Source organism: Chelonia mydas, chromosome 2 (assembly GCF_015237465.2).
Source record: "Chelonia mydas isolate rCheMyd1 chromosome 2, rCheMyd1.pri.v2, whole genome shotgun sequence".
Lineage (NCBI taxonomy): Eukaryota > Metazoa > Chordata > Testudines > Cheloniidae > Chelonia > Chelonia mydas.
The window spans coordinates 217,276,042-217,297,712 of NC_057850.1; the positions used below are offsets into that span (position 1 = coordinate 217,276,042).

The window sequence follows — 21,671 nt, forward strand, 5'->3', positions numbered from 1 at the left end:
TGTTGTCCAGGGATAACCCAGTTACAAAACTATGCATCTCCTAGAAAAATAGGTCAGTGAGCACAAATTTTATAAAGTTACAGCTGTGGATTACTAAAAAGAGAGTTCTGTCTTCCAAAAGAGCATTACTGATTTTAATGAAAGATGCTTTCATATTTTAAATTTGTGATAGCCTTGTAAACTGCTTAAAGCAGCCTGCACACAGCAAAATTATTTATAATCTTACAGTACAGTCGTAGGCTGACATTTAAAATACAAACAAAGAAAACTTTGTTTCCTAACAAAAAATATAAAAAGGGAAGATTCAAAGCATTTAAGTATGTTCAAGGAAATGGATACCATGGAATTGAACATCTAGATAAAAAGTCTCCAAAGGAATGCTGAGCTACACACACTTGGTATGATCCTATCTTGTTAAATCAGAATATAATGGTGGCAGTGAAGCTGAAAACAGTGTCCCTTGTTCCAGCCACATGCTCAATGTGTGTCATTATAAAGCCAATTGATAAAATGAATCAGCACAAGGGGCTGGACCAGGCAACCTCTTGTGCTCCCTTCCAACTCTACATTTCTATGATTCTACACACACTTCAGTGTTTGCTTACATTTAAGAAAGAAAGAAAAAACTCTCATGTCCTTTCCAAGGTTATTTTGCAAAGGTAAATGACAAAATAGTTCTCTCGCACTAAGTTGGGGGGGTGGGGAAGGGAAGGGGGGGGAGAGAAACAGGAGGGGGAAGCCAGTTCAATTTCCCAATTAATTTCAGTCCTATTTGTAAGGCACTAAAAACATATTTTAAAAACCAACTGCACAATGATTATGGAAGATTTTCTCACAAGTTGCAAAGCATTATATACCAGAACAACTTTTTAATAATATTTAATACATTACTTTGTGCCTCTAACTATTCACAAAGTAATATGCAGGGAATCTTTCTTAAGAATAAATCATACCAGAATTGTCTCAATGTCTCCCGGTGACAGACTGATTTCATCAGGGGAGGTCACAGAAGAGCGAGTGGTGCGGGGAGTTCGTGGAGAAGGGAGTGTGTCCCAGGCATTATACCCACTTGGAGGTGGCGTTGGCATTTGAACACCTGAACGTTGGCAGCAGTTCTCTGGATTAGACATCCATGCTTCAAGTAATTTCTCCCTGTCCCAGTCTTCAATAAATATATAAATAAAATTATTTAACTATTATAGGATATGGATTTGTTTACATTTTATGATTGCATCATTAAAAAGATCTATATTTTACTAATAAAATTAGACGTGAACATAACTTTTGAAATACTGGAGACTGCAGCCCTCAATGGACATTAATTTTACAGTATATATTTTGGGATAACATACAATATACATTATTTACAGCTAACACCACTGCTAGTATCTCCCTTCTATTAATGTCAACCATAAACTAAATGGAAAACTTATTCTCACTTTCATATGATAAAAGTTCATATGATAAAACTTTCATTCAGCTTAGATCCATTCTATTTTTTCTTTTTAAGAACCACATTTTTATTGATTCAAGTGAAGAGTTAAAAGCAAAGGAAGAAGAAATCTTTCAAAACAAATGTTCACAACAGGTATTATGAAAATATATGAAACAAGTAATTATTACAAGTAATAATTTCTTCATGTTATATCTGATTCTGCATTCATTGCACACCCCAAACTCTCACTGAATTCACCAAGAATTTTTTGGGCATGAACAATGCAGAACAGCCATTAAGACCCTGTTCCTGCAAGCTCTCATGCACAGTAGTCCCATCATCTTCAGTGAGACTACTCATGGGATCAGAGTTACTGATATGGAGAAGTATAAGAAGTTACTTATGGACACTTACAAAGTAAGTCATTACAGCTATCAAACGTTAGCATCTTGGGGTAGACTGACACACTGGGAGAAATTCTGGCCCTATTGAAGTCAATGGGAAAACTCTTGCTGACTTCAGGGTATGTCTACACTGGAATAGAAGACCCATGGCATGGCTGTGGCTGGCATGGGTCAGCTGGCTCGGGCTGCGGGGCTAAAAATTGCTGTGTAGACGTTTGGGCTTGGGCTGGAGCCTGGACTTTAGGATCCTGCCCTCTCATGGGGTCCCAGAGGTTGGGTTCCAGCCAGAGCCTGAACAGTTATACAGGAATTTTACAATCCCGCAGTCAGAGCCCCGCAAGCCCAAGTCAACTGACCCAGGCCAGCTTTGGGAGTTTAACTGCAGTGTAAATGTACCCAATGGGACCAAGATTTCATCCATTGCTACTAATTTTCTGTAAGAAGCTGTAGGTAGATGCAATGCCTCAACAGCAATTCAGGAAGGAATTGCGAGTTAGTGTGCCAATTCCCCATCTACTTCTCTCCTTTCTCCAGGCAGGAAATAATCTGCTACTGGCCCATAACTGTATCAGATTACTATTTTCCCACTCTGTGCTGGCTCAGCTCTGCTTGCCAGTACATTTGTGTGTGGGGAGAGAGAGAAATGTGGAGCCTGCTTTTGTCTCCTATGCACAGACTGTCAAGACATGCCAGCCCACATAGGAAAGAAGTATGGAGATGCCTTATACTCTCTTCCTGCCCTGCACTGGGGCAGAGGACAAGTGACAATCTTGCTTTTATAATCGTAATTCCCCTAATCCTAACCTGTTCTAAAAAGGGGCAGAATATCAGCATATGAAAGTTTCTACCATCCACAAAACTGGAAGTTCTGTGTGCAGCAGTTGTCAGCATTTTCACTAACTTCTGATTGTATAAAACTGCATTTTCTAATGCTGTGAATTGGGGGAATTGTCCCCCAGCAGTCTGAGTTTCCTATGTTATAGCTGTAAAAAGTTTGACATGTTGATATCTCTTTTGAGATTGTTGTTAAAATTATTTGGTTTTAAGGACTTACAATATGAAGGCTTTTGTCTAAGTATTACATTGAAACAATTTTACTTCCACATATGAAAGTTATTCAGTTTGACCTGAAATAGCTGAAGCTTTTGCCATCTATACAACAGCCAGTTTGAATATGTGGTATTTTTTAAATACAAAATTTAAAATTATTTGAATTGACAAAGAATTAATTTATCCTTCCTAGGATTTTCTGTAATTCTACAATCAAATATTACTGTGACCCTTCCATGTTTTCATGTGTACAAATATTAAATTCACAATTAAAGTTTTCTATGGTATGAATGAACTACAGTAAAACAAATGTATACAGAGAGATAAGGTAGGTGAAGTAATATCTTTTATTGGACCAATTTCAGTTGCTGAGGCCACGTCTACACGACCCATCGGACAGTGATCGATTGGGAATCGATTTATCGCGTCTAGTGTAGACGCGATAAATCGATCCCCGACCACTCTGCTGTCGACTCCGGAACTCCACCAGGGCGAGAGGCGGAAACGGAGTAGACGGGGGAGCGGCAGCCGTCGATCCCGCGCCGCGAGGACGTGAAGTAAGTGATTCTATGTCGATCTAAGATACGTCGATTTCAGCTACGCTATTCTCATAGCTGAAGTTGCGTATCTTAGATCGATCCCCTACCCTAGTGTAGACCAGGCCTGAGAGAGACAAGTTTTTTCAGATGTGCCCTAAGGAAGAGCTCTGTGTAACATCAAAAGCTGGTCTCTCTCACCAACAAAAGTTGGTCCAATAAAAATATTACCTCACCTACCTTGTCTCTCTAATATCCTGGAAGTAACACAGCTGCTGCAACAACATTGTATGCATAAATGAATATATAAGCAGTTATTAAGATTACAAACAAAGATGGTGATTTTTTTTAAAAAGTTTAAAACTACTTTATTTCAAATCTAAAAACAAACAAAACATTCAACAATGTTAGTTTGTCAAGTTTCTGTGCCACTTTGAATCTAAAAATACCAGTAGTGTAAAAAGCATCCACGTACATGGACAGATTCAGACTGAAAGACAAATTTGAACTGATATACTTTACCATATCACTGCAATTTTAAGTCTCAAAAAACCAAAATTTTCAAACATTGTCAATTACACAAATGTTCATTTTATTTGTCAACCGTAAGTATCTGATTTTTAGAAAAACCCTAAATTTTCAATTTTTCCTAAGCAAATGTTTCATAAATAAAACTCCCTCAATTATTGTAAATAAAAATTGCATGTGTACTATAAGTAAAGAAGAAAATATAAGGAGCCCTATTCAATAGTGATATTATCAAAGTATTCATTTTGCATATCAGTAGGTCAATCACACTGAAATTTGCTTATTGATTTTTAATATAAATGAAAATGTTATGGAGACACGTTTGCATAATTTGTCCAAACTGTACAACATTTTAAAGATTTCATTCATTCCATTTCATCTGCTTAAGGTTATGATACCTGTGTAACATTATTAGATTGCAATAACAAAAAATTGCTACTTTTATTACCAGCATAACATATTATGCCATTTTACACATTATCCTGTCTTTATAATCTTTTAAACAGGAACTTATTGAACTTGAGATATTGCTAAGAGCTATAAGAAGTCCTCAATACTGATATATGTAGTGCCTTTTTAAATTAGTAGTCGGAGCAAAGACGTCCTGCTTGCTGGATTCCACTGTTCTTTTTAGTAAATCATGAGCTGCAGCGTAACATAAGGTTATTAGCTGAACTGTACTACTTTTACCCTGAAATCAATTATTTTAGCATGAGCTGAATTTGAAATTGGAGTGCTCTACCTTTCATCCTACAACAATGAAGTTTAAAAAGAGATAGTAATATAAAGGTTGGAGTTATGGGATTCCCTGGGGCGCGGCCTGAGACTGAGAGACCGCTGTGCTCTCTGAACTCTCTCCAGCCTGGGCTGTCTCTCACAATGTGATAGTGACCGGCAACGCCTCCAGGTGCTGTTATCACTCAGCACAACCACATGTGGAGACCCCACACCAGCTAGATTGCATGAATGCTCCCCGAGCCACTCATGAATCACACAGGGAAAGGCACCTGAGTCAAATCCCCCCCAGCTCCCAGCACTGTACCCCAGGAATATACAGTCTTGCACTGCTCAAGATGGGCAGTGCAGACTTATTAATTGGTTCACCACTTTATCGATGAAAGTGGACATACACCAGTCTTTGCAAAACCTGAGCAGTTTTACCACACACTTCAGGCAAACTCACAGGTAAAGATAAACAGTAAAACATATCAAAAGATAGATTTTAAGTGATATTAAGTGATAGGTAAAAAGTCAGAGTTAGTTACCAAAAGAAATAAAATATAAGCATGCAGTCTAAACTCTCAACCCTATTACACTGGACAACAACTAGACTAAGCAGTTTTTCTCACCCCACTGCATATTGCCATTTATAGTACACAGATTTCACTCCTGAAATCTGGGGCAGTCCCCTCAGTTGGAGTCTTCAGAGCGTCCTTGCAGCGTACGTGGGTGAAGAAGACCGACCCAGCATGTGGCCACTGTGTCTGTTTTATATCCTCAGTCCATGTGCTTGGAAAACACAAGTCCAGGCATGCCTGGGTGCATAGCTGAGTCTCCAGACAAGGTGAGTCATTGAATTGTAGCTACCTTGCTAGACAATGGTTGTTGATGGGTTGTTTAACACCCCGCCTGGGTGTTGGTTTATTTTCTTTGCTCTTGCCTCTAGGGAGCTAATATCTGGCTGATTTCCCAATTTACAGCATGTTTTAGTGATAATCATACAACACAATTCTCATAACTTCATATGCATTAATGATATACATATATGGAGAGAGAAATGACTTTCAGCAGATCATAACCATTCCCCTGATACCTTCCAAGGCATGCTTTATATTTAAGATCACGATTATATGAAAATGTGGGGCTTACAGTATGCTCCCCAAGGTATAGAATGTCACAGTTCTAGGGCCAAAAAAACCCAAAACCCCTACTAATTTTTTCTTCTCTAGTTGCTTTTCATTTAATAATTTGTTTTCCATCCCTATCCCATAAATCTTCTGTGCTCTATTAGTGGGGAAAAAAACAAAATCCCAATCCCAGCTCTCACGAACAAGCTGTACTAACAAATCCATACTTTTGTGTGACAGAGGAAATCAAAGTTTGTCAAGTAAATAGATTTCAACATCAAGTTTCTAAAAAGGTGAGTAAAATGCATTATTTTTAAATATAAGAAAAATACTTTAGCTCATGTTCTTTGAATTAAGAAAGTTAGAATTAAGATAGTCTTATTATTATTTTGACTCTTAAAAAAATTAATGGGAAAATATTTAGAGTCTGGCAATGCTAATTTATGCAGAGTGGCTTCTGGTTTATATCTTAATTTTTGTAATAAAATTTAAAGCTGAACATATTCATCAGTTATTCAGTTATGTTACATAATCACACCAATCGTATGTCCTTATTTTTATGTCAAAACACATTATTAAGTTTTAATTATGGTTGGCTGAATAATTTCCAATTTATAATGAATAAGCTAACGGCAAAAGAGCCTGCTTTCTCATGACTTGCAAATTATGTTTGTACTTCTCTTTAGATAATGTTCAATTGCATTAAGTTACAGCTACACCATGAAGGCAACAACAAGAGAATGACCTTGCAACTCAGATTGATTCCTTCTCAAATCTCAATTACTGCTCTCTAGATGGTGGCAGACATGTCTGTACAGTTTACATCAACTTCATTGCTTTGAGACTCAGACTTCCGGCATGGTGTGTAATACATAGTACTGCCAACATTTTGTTCTACAGAATGTTTGTATAGGTTACAAGTATCAGGGGGTAGCCGTGTTAGTCTGTATCCACAAAAACAACAAGGAGTCCGGTGGCACCTTAAAGACTAACAGATATATTTGAGCATAAGCTTGCGTGGGTGAAAATCTCACTTCTTCAGATGCATGGAGTGAAAGTTACTGATGCAGACATAAATATACTGACACATGAAGAAAAGGGAGTTACCTCACAAGTGGAGAACCAGTGTTGACAGGGCCAATTCGATCAGGGTGGATGTAGTCCACTCCCAACAATAGATGAGGAGGTGTCAATTCCAGGAGAGGCAAAGCTGCTTCTGTAATGAGCCAGCCACTCCCAGTCCCTATTCAAGCCCAAAATTAATGGTGTTAAATTTGCAAATGAATTTTAGTTCTGTTTCTCTTTGAAGTCAGTTTTTACCCACGAAAGCTTATGCTCAAATAAATCTGTTAGTCTTTAAGGTGCTACCAGACTCCTTGTTGTTTGAATAGGTTACAGAATTTGCCAGCTGTGAATCTTCAGTCTTAACTGAATCTTAACTTAATCTTAAAATTCAAAATATTGTTCCACTTATATATTAATACCATATAAGAAACAAAGCAAATTAGCTAAATTTAAAAAAATAATATGCAATATCAGTGACCCGTATGTGATTAGGTTATCATTTAAACACAATGATAAAAGTTAGTCTCTGGTATAATTTTCTATTAAAAGTACACTATCAACTTGAAATCTAGTCAAAACTAAAAATAACAAAAAAAGTTTCAGGTACCACACACCCACTTGTCAGACATTCTGCCAATTTCTGTTGTTTTAAAATCACACTTCCCTATTTTAAATTTTTCAGTTGCTATGCAAGAAACCCACAAAAAAATAACTAAAGACAATTCTAGCAAGGGGATTAACATGCATAACTTCATATTCATTGGTACTACTACTGGGTCAGTAAAGTACTTTAAAGAACTACTATTTATTTCCAGCAACAAAGGGTTCTACTCCCATTACTTTCTGATCCCAAAAGAGAATGGAGGTCTCAGACTAATTTTAGATTTCAGAACTCTAAGTAGATACATCAGAAAGTTTCAGTTCAGAATACTATCCTCTGGCTTTGATCATTCCCTCTTGTCTACTCTGGATTGGTTTGGTGCTCTCAGTCTCACTGGGTCACATCCATGTTAAACCTATTATAATGAACACAACAGAAAGAAGCGGATCTGTTTTTACACATTCACTACACACACACACAACATATTTAGCAGCAAACCACTATGGTTTGACTAAATAAATATAGGAATGGACTTTTATTAAGGTCAGAACTTCAAGATGGGATCAACTGTCTAAGTCAGGGGTCGGCAACCTTTTAGAAGTGGTGTGCCGAGTCTTCATTTATTCACTTTAATTTAAGGTTTCGCATGCCAATAATACATTTTAACGTTTTTTAGAAGGTCTCTCGCTATAAGTCTATATATTATATAACTAAACTATTGTCATATGTAAACAAGGTTTTCAAAATGTTTAAGAAGCTTCATTTAAAATTAAATTAAAATGCTGATCTTATGCCGCCAGCCCGCTCAGCCCATTGCCGGCCTGGGGTTCTGTTCACCTACGCCAGCAGTGGGCTGAGCGGGGCCTGCGTCCGGGACCCGGCTGGCAAGGGGCAGGCAGCCAGAACCCCAGACCAGCAGTGGTCTGAGCGGGGCCGGCGGCCGGGACCCCAGACTGGTAGTGGGCTGAGCAGCTCAGCCCACTGCCGCTCAGCCTGCTGTCAGTCTGGGGTTCCATCCGCCGGCTCCTGTCAGCCAGGGTCCCGGCTGCCGGCCCCGTTCAGCTCGCTGCCGGTCTGCAGTCCTGGCCCTGTCCACATAGAGTAGGTACCTACCTTCTCCCTGGTTCTAGCCATTCTCTTCTTCTCTCTCTGCACTGAGATGAGGGTGGGAGTATGCTGAAAACTGGGCTGGGGGTGAAGGAGCAGGCTGGGGGTTGGGGTGCAGGATCTGGCCAGGAGCTAGAATGAGGGAGAGGGCTCAGGGTTGGGGCAGGAGGTTTGGGTGTGGAGCGCTTACCTGGGCAGCTCCCATTTGGTGTGAGGGGTGCAGGTGGGAATGGGGGGGGGGGGCAGGAGCTCCTGTTTGGTGCTCAGGGTGGGAGTGTAGGGTGCAAGAGTCGGGGGGGCTGGGTATGTGTGTGGGGTGCAGGAGTCAGGGCAGGGGTCAGGGCACGGGGCTGGGTGTGTGTGAGGAGGGTTCAGGTGTCAGGGAAGAGGGCTGGGGGTGTGTGAGGGGGTGCAGGGGTCAGGGCAGAGGGCTGGGGGTGTGGGCTGGGGTTGTGGGGGTGCTCCCAGCCCCCTGTCCTGAACGGCTCATGGCAGGGGGCTGGAGGGGATATGCCCTGATTCCACCCCCTTCCCCAAGGTCCCCGAAGCAGAGAGAGGCGCTGCGGCTCTGCTTTTACCTCTCCCCCACTTTTATCGTAGCAAGGGCCGTCAGCTGATTGGCTGCAGGGAGGGAGAGAAGGAGGGGCAGGAACCCAGCATGCTGGAGGAAGAGGCGGGGGGAGGGGGAAGCTTGCCTGCCCTGCAAGGAGAGAGCTGTGGGTGGGGGGGGGAAAAGAGCGGGCCGGGCCGAGCAGGATTTTTAGTGTCACACTGCTGTCTGCCCGGGTCCGGCAGACAGCAGCATGCCATTAAAAATTGGCTCGCGTGCCGTGTTTGGCACGTGTGCCATAGGTTGCCGACCCCTGGTCTAAGTAGTTCTACTTTTAGGCCTCAATTTTGAAACAATAAAACCTTGTTTCTCCAAACAGCTTTAACTCAAAACTTTTAGATTATGATCCCCAGTTTCAATCACTTTCCTATTAATTCCCCTGATTGTCTGAACGTTTTTGATATATTGCAGACAGTCTGAATAAATGGGGATATAAAACAATCTTTATGAACGCAGTTAAAATGGAAATGCTACTTCAAAAAGAAGCTGGCTTTATTTTCTACCACAATGTTCTGTGCTAATCTACATTTTGGACAAAAATTTCAATTGCTAAATAGATTAGCTGAGTGGTAGAGTTATGTCACGACAAAATACTGTAATAAAATTTTCTTCTTCAAGTGTCCTCTGCATATTCCCACTCTTGGGATGCGCAGAGGAGGAGCAGCCAGGACAATGGAAATTCTGGTAGCAGTGTGTGTTAAGGTGCTCACACAACTCCCTCCCTGCCCCCAGCATATGAACGTGTTCTGAGGGCATAGCTTTGAAAAAGTGGTATGGCACCCTTTCTTTGACACAGGCTATACTTTTTGAAGAAGATCGCCAGGAGGAATGTCCACAGGAAGATTTCCAATATGTCATGGAACTGGAAAGTGTCTCATCGCGCGATGACGACGTGGGAGTAGCTACAGCATCGTCTTCTTTGGCAAAGGCGATCTAATTTCATGAACTAATTGATTGGATAGCATAAACTTTAAAATTAACATCAGTAGCTTTCAACGAGGCTATGCATCCAGTCTGACATTTTGGGGTCTACTGCAAAAAGCAGGGTTTTGTTGCCTATGTTAGAAGGGATTTGGCAACCAGAAAAATTCCTGTGGTCCAATCCATCATTGTGCCAACCAATTTCAAACAAGGTTGACAAGGTATACCAGATCCCTTTTGAAAGATTCTCTTGTTTTCATGTAAGCCCTCAGCCAAACTCTGATTATAGCAGAACAAGGTGAAGTCTTCAACCTTCTACCCCTTATGCTATAGAAGGGAAAAAATTGGGACTCTGGGTAGAAAAATGTTTTCTTCAGCTTCTTTAAACGGATGTGGCAAATTATCAAGCGGTGATGGCCAGGTATTAGTTTCAACTGTGAGATAAGAGTGAGTCTTTACTAAAAATCTCCCAGAGGATTACAGGAAGTTGACATCAGCTCTCAACAAACAGGGACAAAACCGGGCTAAGCATGCCCTCAGGGCATCGATTGACGTCCCTGATACCATCTCAAATCTGTTGCATCTGCAATAGCTCTATGTAGGCATGCATGGCTACAATCATTTCTTTCTGTGGAAAGAGCATCTAAAATAGATCTATCCTTTAAAGGGGATGGACTATTTAATGCAAAAACTGATGAGGTACTGGAAAAGATGAAGGAGACGTGTTCCACAGCAACCATCTCCCTATCCACAGAGAACACCTATGCCTATGTTCAGGCATCACAGGCAATACCACACACCATTTTCTTCTTTGTCTTACTATAGGAAGAGCTCTATGAAAGCTCAAAAACGTGTCTCTCTCACCAATAGAAATTGGTCCAATAAAAGATATTACCTCACCCACCTTGTCTCTCTGTAATGAGAAGAGGCAATCAGACTATCAACAGCAACACCAACAGCAAGCATTCTCTCAAATACGAGAGAGGAAGGAAAGCCGAGGATGAGGTCAAAGAATTTCTCAGACAAATCCTCCTTGCTTAATGTCAGACTTCACGTTTGACATGTTTATCGAAAGCTCTCAACCAATTTCAGAAAATCCTATCCTGTCTGTCCCACTTTTACAAAACATAAAATATTGCCTCACACACTTTGCCCCTCTAGTATCCTGGGACCAACACGGCTACAACAACACTGCATACAATCACCACCTCAGACAGATGTGTTTTACACACAATAAAGGAAGATTATACTTTCCAGCTCAAATCCTTTCCTTCATGTAACCCCCCATCCCCGTCGTTTCAGGGATACTTCCCATGACAGATTAATGGAAGTACAAGCTCTACTGCATGCAGGGGCTATTAAAGAAGTACCAGTGATTTTCAGCAACAAAGGGTTCTACTCCCATTACTTTCTGATCCCAAAAAAGAATGGAGGTCTCAGACTAATTTTAGATCTCAGAACTCTAAACAGATACATCAGAAAGTTTCAGTTCAGAATACTATCCTCTGGCTTTGACCATTCCCTCTGTCTACTCTGGATTGGTTTGGTGCTTTCAGTCTCACAGATATTTACATATCCACACAAGACCGTCTCACTGCAATAGCTATGTTTTGTCTTTGATTCAGACAAATTTCCAGGACAGAGTTTTAGCCTTTGGCCTCTTCACTGCACCCAGAGTTTTTACCAAATGCCTGGCTTCAGCAGCAGCACATGAGAAGGCAAAGAGTTTTCGTCTTCCGTTACTTAGATAATCGAATGCTGAAGGCTCCATCCAAAAAAGAATTACAGAGAGCCAATCAGATGACCTGTTCTTTATTTTGAGCATTAGGATTTTTCATAAACAAAGAGAAGTCCCTTCTGATTCCATCACACAGGATTCCCTTCATTGGAGTGATCTATGACTCCTTAGAAAGAAGAGCTTTTGGAGGAGGTTTTTGAAAATCACCACCACTATATAAATACAGTTTCTGCAGCCCTCTCAAAGGGTAATGTATTTTCTGGCATTATTAGGCCTCATGGAATCCACAGCATATGTGACTCCATATGCCAAGTTAAGAAGAGGCCACTTCAACACCAGCTATTACAGAACTTAATGCCGTTTAGGGACTGTATATGGAAAAATACCAGTGCGAGGAAAATTCATCTCTCTCTAATACGGTGGTTGAACGCAGAGAATATCCTCAAAGGAGTATTGTTCAACCCACCTACTCCTATGTCAACAGTAATCACAGATGTGTCCAAGATGGTCCCAGTGGTGTGCTCCCCAACCTTTTTCAAACAAGGTCTTTGGAATGACACAAAATCCTTATTAAACAAACTTGCTAAAACTGAGGGCAATCCATCAGGCTCTCAACGCGTTTCTTCTGCAGATACAGGAGCAGTAATCCAGGTGGTCACAGACATGTCTGCAGTATATGATTTGAACAAACAAGACAGAACTCGATTTTCTCAGCTATGCCACGAGGTGATAAAGCTTTGGGACTGGTGTATCCTATACAATATTTAATCAATTGCCTTTCATGACATGGGAGAAACAACAAGGATACAGATCATCTGAGTAGAGATTCCTCACAGATGCACAAGTGGTTTCTAAAGGACTCGTGATTCAGAACATTTTCTGTCTTTTGGGGTTTCTGCACATAGATCTGTTCACCACTAGATTCAATATGAAATGTCCCCATTTTTATCAAGAGCAGGCTCAGACAATCTATCAGTGACAGATGCATTCATCCTAGATTGAGGAATGGGTCTGATGTATGCATTTATCCCATTCCCTCTAATTCTCAAAGTTCTGAAGAAAATAAAACAAGATTCAACCAGCGTGATTTTAGTTGTTCCAGCATGGCCAAGGAAACAATGGTACACCGAGTTGCTCCATCTATCCAACGTCAAATACAAGACGCTCCTGTTTTCCACAGACTTACTTTCCCAACAGGAGGGAAGGGTATTCCATCCAGATCTTCAGTTTTTACAGCTATTGGCTTTGACAACAGGACTTTGACAGATTTAGAAAGACCTTGCTCCTCTAAGGAGCAGATGATTTCTGAGCATTAATAAGAACTATCTACCAGAAAAAGTTACAATTTTAAATGGAAAAAGATTTTTTATCTGGCCAATCTGGTAGAAATGTTGACCAGCTACTGTTCCTATACAACTCATTTTAGAATATATGTTGCACTTATAACCAATGGGGTGGTCTCTCTCCTCCATTAAAGTCCATTTAGCAGCAATAGCACCATTACATACTAACGATACTGGAAAAATCTATTTTCTTGCACAAGCTGATGAAAAACCTTTTTAAAAGGTTTACTGAATTTCTCTCTCAGTACAGGACCTGCTCCCTCCATAGAATTTGAATTTAGTTCTATTACATCTTAGGTCTTCCCCTTTTGAAACTGTAGCAAGTTGCTCCTTCATTTATCTCTGAAAACAGGCTTTATAATAGCAATCACTTCTGCTTGACGAGTTAGTGAGTAACATGCATTGACAGAGGAACCTCCCCCACACCACTTTTTATAAAGATAACGTGGTTCTTAGATCATACCCAAAATTCCTTCCTACAATGATTTCATAGTTTCATGTAAATCAGAGTATTAATTTACCTGTATTTTCCTCAACTTCCACACAAGTAAAGGGGAAAAGACAGTTACCTTTTCCGTAACTGGCGTTCTTCGAGATGTGTTGCTCATGTCCATTCCACAATAGGTGTGCGTGTTCTCCACGTGCACCGGAAGTTCTTCCCTTAGCAGTACCCGTAGGGGAGCACCCCAGCAACACCTGGAGCGGCGCTGCTATGGCATGGTATAAGGGGCGCTGTGTGCTCACCCCAGCCTCAGTTCCTTCTTGCCAGACAACTCCGACAGTGGGGAAGGAGGGCGGGATGCGGAAAGGACATGAGCAACACATCTCGAAGAACACCAGTTACGGAAAAGGTACCTGTCTTTTCTTCTTCAAGTGATTGCCTATGTGCATTCCACAACAGGTGATTCCAAGCTATATCTGTTTGAGGTGGGTAGGAGTTCACAGAAACTCTGGACGGAGCACTGCCCTGCCGAACCCGGTGTCCTTACTAGTCCGGGAGATCACATAGTGTGAGATGAACGTGTGGACCGAAGACCATGTGGCAGCTCTACAAACGTCCTGAATAGGGTCGTGAGCCAGAAAGGCGGCCGACAAGGCTTGCACCCTTGTTGAGTGCACTCTCACAATTGGCGGTGGGGGAACTCCCGCCAAGTCGTAACAAGTATGGATACAGGAAGTGATCCAGTTGGAGAGCCGCTGAGTGGAGATCTGCCGGCCTTTCATGCGTTCGGCTGTGGCAATGAACAGCTGCAAAGACTTCCTGAATGGTTTTGTCCGTTCCAGGTAAAATGCCAGGGCCCATCTCACATCTAGCATGTGGAGGCGGCGCTCCTCATTAGACCTGTGGGGCTTGGGACAGAGCACTGGCAGGAAAATGTCCTGGCCCCTATGACAGGTGGAGACCACCTTAGCGAGGAAACGAAGGTGTGGGTGGAGCTGGACCGTATCCTTATGAAATACCATGTACGGGGGTTCAGCGGTCAGGGCCAGGAGCTCCAAGACCCTCCTAGCAGACGTGATCACCACAAGAAAGGCTACTTTCCATGAGAGGTGGGACCAGAAGCATGTAGCAAGCGGCTCAAATGGAGGTCCTGTTAGCCTGGCCAGAACCAAGTTCAGGTCCCACTTCGGGACCGGGGGTCTAACATAATGAAAGAGGCGATCCAAGCCCTTAAGGAACCTACTGGTCATGCCATGAGAAAATACTGTGTGGCCTTGTACTGGCGGGTGGAAGGCCGATATGGCTGCCAGATGCAGTTTGACGGACGAGGGGCTAGGCCTTGGGCTCTGAGATGAAGGAGGTAATCCAGTATAAACTGGTTCAGGGCAGCCCCTGGCGAGACACCCCGATCAGCGGCCCACTGGGAGACCATTTTGCCAGGTAGGCTTGACGTGTGGACGGACTCCTGCTCTCCAGGAGGACACGCTGGATGCCCTCCGAGCAGGTCCTTTCCTCCTGGCCTAACCATTAAGCAACCACGCAGTGAGGTGGAGGGCTGCTACGCTGGGATGGAGGAGGCAACGTTTGTCCTGAGAGAGAAGGTCCGGGCGGGTTGGCAGCGGCCACAGGGGCGCAACTGACAGGCTCGTGAGAGTCCCGTACCAGTGCTGCCTGGGCCACGCCGGGGCGATCAGAAGGACGCGAGCCCTGTCTGTCTTGATCTTTTCCAGGTCCTTGCCGATCAACATATAAAAGCTGACCCGATTGGGACAGAAGAAAGGAGTCGGAAATCGCATCCTTGCCCCAGGCCTCCCCTGGAGCAAAACTGAGGGCACTGACGGTTCTGTCTGATTGTGAAGAGGTCCACTTGGGGAGTGCCCCATGTTCAGGAAAGCCTGCATGCCACCTCCAGGCGCAGCGACCATTCGTGTTGGGAGGAGAAATCCCGGCTCAGCCAATCCGCCCGAGAGTTCCGGAAGCCTGGTAAGTGGTGGGCTTCCAAGTTGATAGAGTGGGCTATACAGAAGTCCCACAGCCTGAGGACTTCCTGGCAGAGAAGCAGGCCCCGCCTTGCTTGTTGATGTAGAACATCGAGGCCGTGTTGTCCGTGAGAACCCCGACTACCCTGCCTGCAAGGCATGAGTGAAAGGCCACGCAGGCCAGACAGACCGCCCTGAGCTCTTTGACGTTTATGTGCAGGGCTAGTTCCTGCGCGGACCACAGACCTTGGGTCTGGAGGTCTCCCACATGGGCTCCCCACCCCAAGTCCGACACGTCAGACACCAACTCTACAGTTGGGGGTGGCTCCTGAACGGGACTCCTCGGAGCATGTTCCCCAGGGTGGACCACCAACTGAGGGAGGCTAGCACAGTTTTGGGCACAGTGAGGACTTTGTCCAGCCTGTCTCTGGACTGGGAGAATGTCAAGGCCAACCAGAGCTGAAGGGGCCACATCCTGAGTCTGGTGTGACGAACCATGTATATGCACCCTGATATATGACCCAGTAGTTGGAGGCATGACCTGGCGGTTGTCACAGGAAACCTCGTGATCACCTCTAGAAGGTCCCTCAAGGTGTCAAACCTATCCAGCAGGAGGGAGGCTCTGGCCGATGTCACATCTGGAATGATGCCAATGAACTCTTATTTGTTGCATCGGTACCAACATGGATTTGGTGCTGTTTACCAGCAGTCCCAGTGTGGTGCACGTGTTATGTGGTCCTGTACCTGTGATCTGGAGCTGCCTTTGACCTGCCAGTCATCGAGGTAGGGAAAGATCTGGACCCCACTGACACCTGAGGTAGGCCACTACCACAGACATACACTTTGTGAAGACTCCGCGTGCCGTTGAGAGGCCAAACGGGAAGACGGTGAACTGGTAGTGTTCCTGTCCTACTGTGAAGTGGAGGAAAAGCCTGTGGCCCTCGAATATGTGAATGTGGAGTAAGCGTCCTGGAGATTGAGGGCTGCATACCAGTCTCAGGGATTCAGGGAGGGGATGATGGAGGCCGGAGAGACCATGCAGAACTTGAGTTTTACCATGTACTGATTCAGGCCTTGCAGGTCCAAGATGGGCCTGAGTCCCCCTTTTGCCTTCAGGATAAGGAAATAATGGGAGTAGTACCCCTTGTACCTAAACTTTGCAGACACCAACTCCATCGCTCCTAAGTGAAGGAGCCGCCTCACCTCTTCCTCGAGTAAGTTCTCGTGAAAGGGGTCCCTGAAGAGGGACGGGGAGGGAGGGTGGGTGGATGGGGTAGAGAGAAACTGGAGGGTATAGCCCCAGGAGATGGTGTTGAGGACCCACCCGGTTGGTGGAAGGCACCGCTGGGTCACCGCGCACCGATGCCATGGTGCTCGGTGCCGACTCGGAGCAGCGCAGCGGTGTCGGGGTCAGGGCTGACTCCATCAAGATGGCTCGGAGCTGTATGTCCCGCTCCTTTTTGGTCCCAGGCTTAAAAGATCTGCAAATTTTGCAGCGGTCACTGAGGTAGGTTTCCCCCCAGACAGCATAAACAGTCAGTGTGCGAAACACTTACTGGCATAGGCCATTTACAAGTGTCACATGATTTAAAGCGCGGGACATGCCCCAACTCGGGCACACTTTTCTATTCTAACTATACTCTTTTTTTTTTAAAACTACAGATACTAACTAACTACGAACTAAACAACAATCCAACAGGGAAAGCTACAGCAGAAAGCTGGAGCACAGCAGTTCCGAAGCACCTTCACTAGCGGCAAGAAGGAACTGAGAGTTGGGGGAGCGCGCGCCACTCCAGGGGTCAGTAGGGGCGCTCCGCTATGGGAAAAACTTCCGGCACCGGTGCATGTGGCGAGCACGCACACCTATTGTGGAATGCACATGAGCAATCACTTGAAGAAGAATCTAGTTACTTCCTTTAGATGCAAAGAGAGCATTCTTGTATTACCTGGACAGAACTAAGAATGTAAGGACTTCTCTTAAGCTGTTTATTTTGTATATCGACACCTCTAAGGGTCAGGCCATTTCAGCGCAATGTCTCTAAGACGGATCTGACCGTGTATTGGGGAATATTGTAGAGAAGCTTCACTCTCTTCTTCTATTCCTTTTAGAGCCCATTCTCCTAGAGTGGTTGCTATATCCCTCTTGCTGGGCTGCTACATGAAGTCCAATTCACGCTTTTACAAGACATTATGCATAGTATCTGCCATCCAGGTCGGAAGCACAGCTTGGCAGAGCGGTGCTTCAGTCATTGTTTAATTAGGTCTCTACTCCCTCCTTCCACTGTATGATACTGCTTGGCAAACTATCCCAAGAGTGGGAATATACTCGAAAAAGAATACACATTTTGTTAATAATTATTTTCTCTTTTTCTTTCAATTATAGCTAGGAAAAAAAGAAAAAAAACCCCATGAACATGACTTTTATTTTGCTGAGACAATTTCTAAAACTGTCTGAATACTTTATTAGTTTTTGATTACCATGTGCCCGAAGAAGAGCTTCTGCAGTAAACAGTGGGGCCTGAAGCATGTCCGCAGATTCCACTATCAGCATATCCTTTAGCCTTCGCAAATCCTGAAGTCTTAGTCCCTCATATGGCTTTGAAAAGAAAAAGAAAAAAAGACAGGTTAGCTCTTCAGAAGTAGAGATTTTCCAGTGAACCAATAATTTTGCATTAAAATGGCAACAACAATTTAAACATTTCTACTACCTAACAATTATCTCAAACCGCAGATGGAGAGACTACTCTCTTGATAGGTTAGTTGGAAAAGAATTCTTTAGTTTGACGCATGACTGTGCAGATTGACAACTATATCAAATTCTATGAAGACACTGTAATCTGGTGATGTTTATTTATAGTGCATCAACTTTACGCATTTCAAAGCCAAAAGAAGCTATATCTACAGTTCTCTGATATTTCTAGAGTTCAGTCATTGAGATGGTCTAAATCTATGTCAAATGATTAAAAAAAGAAAAGAATCTAAATTACTCGGTTTGCATGGAACCCAGTTGGTGATATGGATGAAGACAGGAAATCCAAATAATTTTTATTGGAAAAGTTAACTCATTAGGTAGCCACTAGAATTCTGGAGCTGTTCAAAATCTATTCTTGAGGGATGGATAAGAAAAGAATGCTAGATCCAGGATTATCTGAAGTAAGATATTACTTGGCCTGGCAAAAATGCAAACACAGGTAGCAGCTGGATTACTTTTTACTGACCTCATATCTTTGAGGGCCATTACCTTGGCATTATCCTGGGGACAGGAATGCTGAAGACTTGGATAGAAAGAAAGGGAAGGTATAATTGGCTGGTGTCAGACTGCAGGTCACGTGAGGCAGCACGCACCTAGTCAGAAGTGGGAATGGAGGTAATTGATTGTTTGATTGGTCTGAGCATACAGCTATAGGTGGCTGATCCATTGCAAGTACAGAAGTTCAACTGTGCAGTTTGGGCAGCAGTGGCAATGGACTTCACCACCTTAAGTGGTGAGAACCAGTTTCAATCCCCCTGCTAGTTTCAGGGTGGCATCTTCACTTACAGTGTTAGCAATAGGGTCAGGTGGAAAGGCAAAAAGGCAGCAACTCTGAGGTCACAGTCCAGCTCCTATGGCCAAGATATGAGAGCTGCATCCTTACTCCTTAAAAATAACACAGGAAAAAATAAAGTCTATACTAAGTCTTTATATGCCCATGCAGACACCATCCAGGAGAGAAGGAAGGGACCAAAAAATGATATACTGGCCTTTTAATAGTTTTTTATAATTCACATTTACACTACAGTAAACAAAAGAGTCCATCTCACACACTGGACATCCACAATAAACTCTCAAAAAATACATCTAATAAACAAACTCCAGTAATGACGCACAAGCAGTAGGATCCATCAGCAACATAAACTAGCCTCAATTGATGATAGAGCCTACCCTCCTTATTGGTACTGGCCAACTCCCCAGACTAGTGTAAACAGAAGAAATGGACCCAGAGCCCTGCCTCTTCTTTGCCCTCTTTGGGAAAGCATGATGGAAGTCGTTCCTGCATTTCCTTATGTGGGCTGCACAAACTGGGGAGAGTTTCCTTGTGCCTTCCTGTTGGTGCACACCTATGGTAGGACTAAGAACATTCTGATCCTTAGTGGTCCCTGCTAGAGTAAATCTGGGTCGTTTGCTTGACAGCATTCTGGAATTTGACTGACCTATTTAATTTCTTACTAAAGAGATAACTTATGAAAACACGTCAAATCAACAGGCTTACAAACAGCTGAGTGCTCAAGTGATTACATTTGCATTGATATGCTCTAAAAAAAATTGGGACAATGACTAAACTCTCTACACTTTATCTGAACTGTAGTTTGAATTATCATTGAAAGAATATAAATTAGCTTCATCAGCATGACAATCACCACCTTTTAAATCTATAAGGGAAAGGTATTTCTTAATGATATCTGAAACAAATGTATATTAAAGGAACTAACATTTTAATCTGAAGTGCACAATTGCTCTAAATTATGTTTAATTGGCTGTTTCTAGGTTGAACACTGGCACTTATCTCTCTTGAGTAGTAAGTGTTATACTATCTCCATTGGAACGTTCCACACAAGCCCCAGATTTTTAGATTCTCTGGTTTTAAGAATTTTTAATTTGCTCTTTAAAGCGATGTGGGAAATATTCCTTATGACCGTGTTTTAAAAATAGATATATTTTGTTCACAAAGTAATATGTTATTCCATAAAAAAACATTAAGGAGACAAAGTTAAGCAGTCAGAAGTCTGGAAATGGTAACTGTAATGTTGCACACACAGAGAAAATTTTTAATATGCCCTCTTCGGTAAGATAATATGTTCTTTAATTATATGAACACGTACTGTTTCTCAGCGTAATTCAAACAATTTTTTCTTTGACCTCAGATATATGTGTAGCTCGTATCTGAATAACTCATATAGGCCCAGATCAAAAGCATATTGAAGTCAATGGAAAGACTCCCACGATTACAATGAATGTTGGATCAAACCTTAAGTGCACAGAAGAAATCCTTCAACTCATTCCATCTGCAGAAGCCCTTAGATTAGAACTGAGGTTTGTACTGAAAAACTTGCCCTTTGTGTTTAACAAAGAGATCTCCAGATCTTTAAACTATACTGTAAGTTTAACACCTTAACACTATAATACATGATTTTCCATAGTTTATATACTGTAACTTAGGGATGTTCTATGTTCTGTCACTTCTTCAACCCATGGAATAACAGTTTTCCACTATCTTCAATTCTTGTAATATTTTCTATATACTCCTCCTTTTACATACACACACATCTGAGCACACACACGCGTACCTTCCTTTTATTTTACCTCTAACATTCTGAGCCAGATACAAAAAGCAAAGATACCATCAATTCTTTTATTATCAAATTGCTATTTGAAACTAGGTTAAAGTGTTTATTAATATCTTAGTATTTGCATAGAGGTTTTATTTTATCAGTTCATTTAACGTTAAAGTGATTTTTCTATTTTTAATATACTGTTAAAAATTGAGAAGACAAAACAATTCCTTTTTGTGCAATTAAGACGGTAACCAAGTGATGCCAAATTTACTTTATGTATCATCCTTTTTGTAAATTGGGGCTATATATTTTCAAAAATTATCTGACACTGCATCTACCACTCACGTGCACATATGTAATATATAAATTTGGAGACATTAAAGCCTGCTGTAGTTTCGTTTTCTCTTCCTATTTAAAAAGGCTATTTCTATCTTCATGTACTAATTTTAAGTGGGTTATTTTAAGAGTGCAAACATCTTTCACTTTCTTAAATATGAACACTAAAGTTATGCTTATACTACTTTCTAAATGGCTTTCAATTGGAACTGAACAGATCCTTTCCAAATATAAATTAAATATCTGAAGAAAATGATTGTTTTGTTATTGTGCAGTATAATGCTCTATGTTTCTGGCACAGAACTAAACCTGGTCTGGATGATCTGCTCTGAATTTCTGCTTTTTCCCAGGTGTTCCTTAGCATGTACTGAGTACATTGCAGCATGGGGTTAAAATGAAAGTGCCTTTTACCTCCA

General features: G+C 42.3%; 1 protein-coding gene across 8 annotated transcripts in view; it reads right to left on the reverse strand.

Annotated features, from left to right (window-relative positions):
• The window catches only part of ANKIB1 (ankyrin repeat and IBR domain containing 1), a 166,578-nt gene that overhangs the window by 49,677 nt on the left and 95,230 nt on the right, over positions 1 to 21,671 (reverse strand). For all 8 annotated transcript variants that reach the window (XM_043541217.1, XM_027822725.3, XM_027822726.3 and 5 more), the window contains exons 5-6: positions 18,085 to 18,202; positions 954 to 1,162 (exon numbers count right to left, since the gene is read on the reverse strand). In XM_043541217.1, the coding sequence (XP_043397152.1) occupies positions 954 to 1,162; positions 18,085 to 18,202 (327 nt within the window). The remainder of the gene's footprint in view (positions 1 to 953; positions 1,163 to 18,084; positions 18,203 to 21,671) is intronic.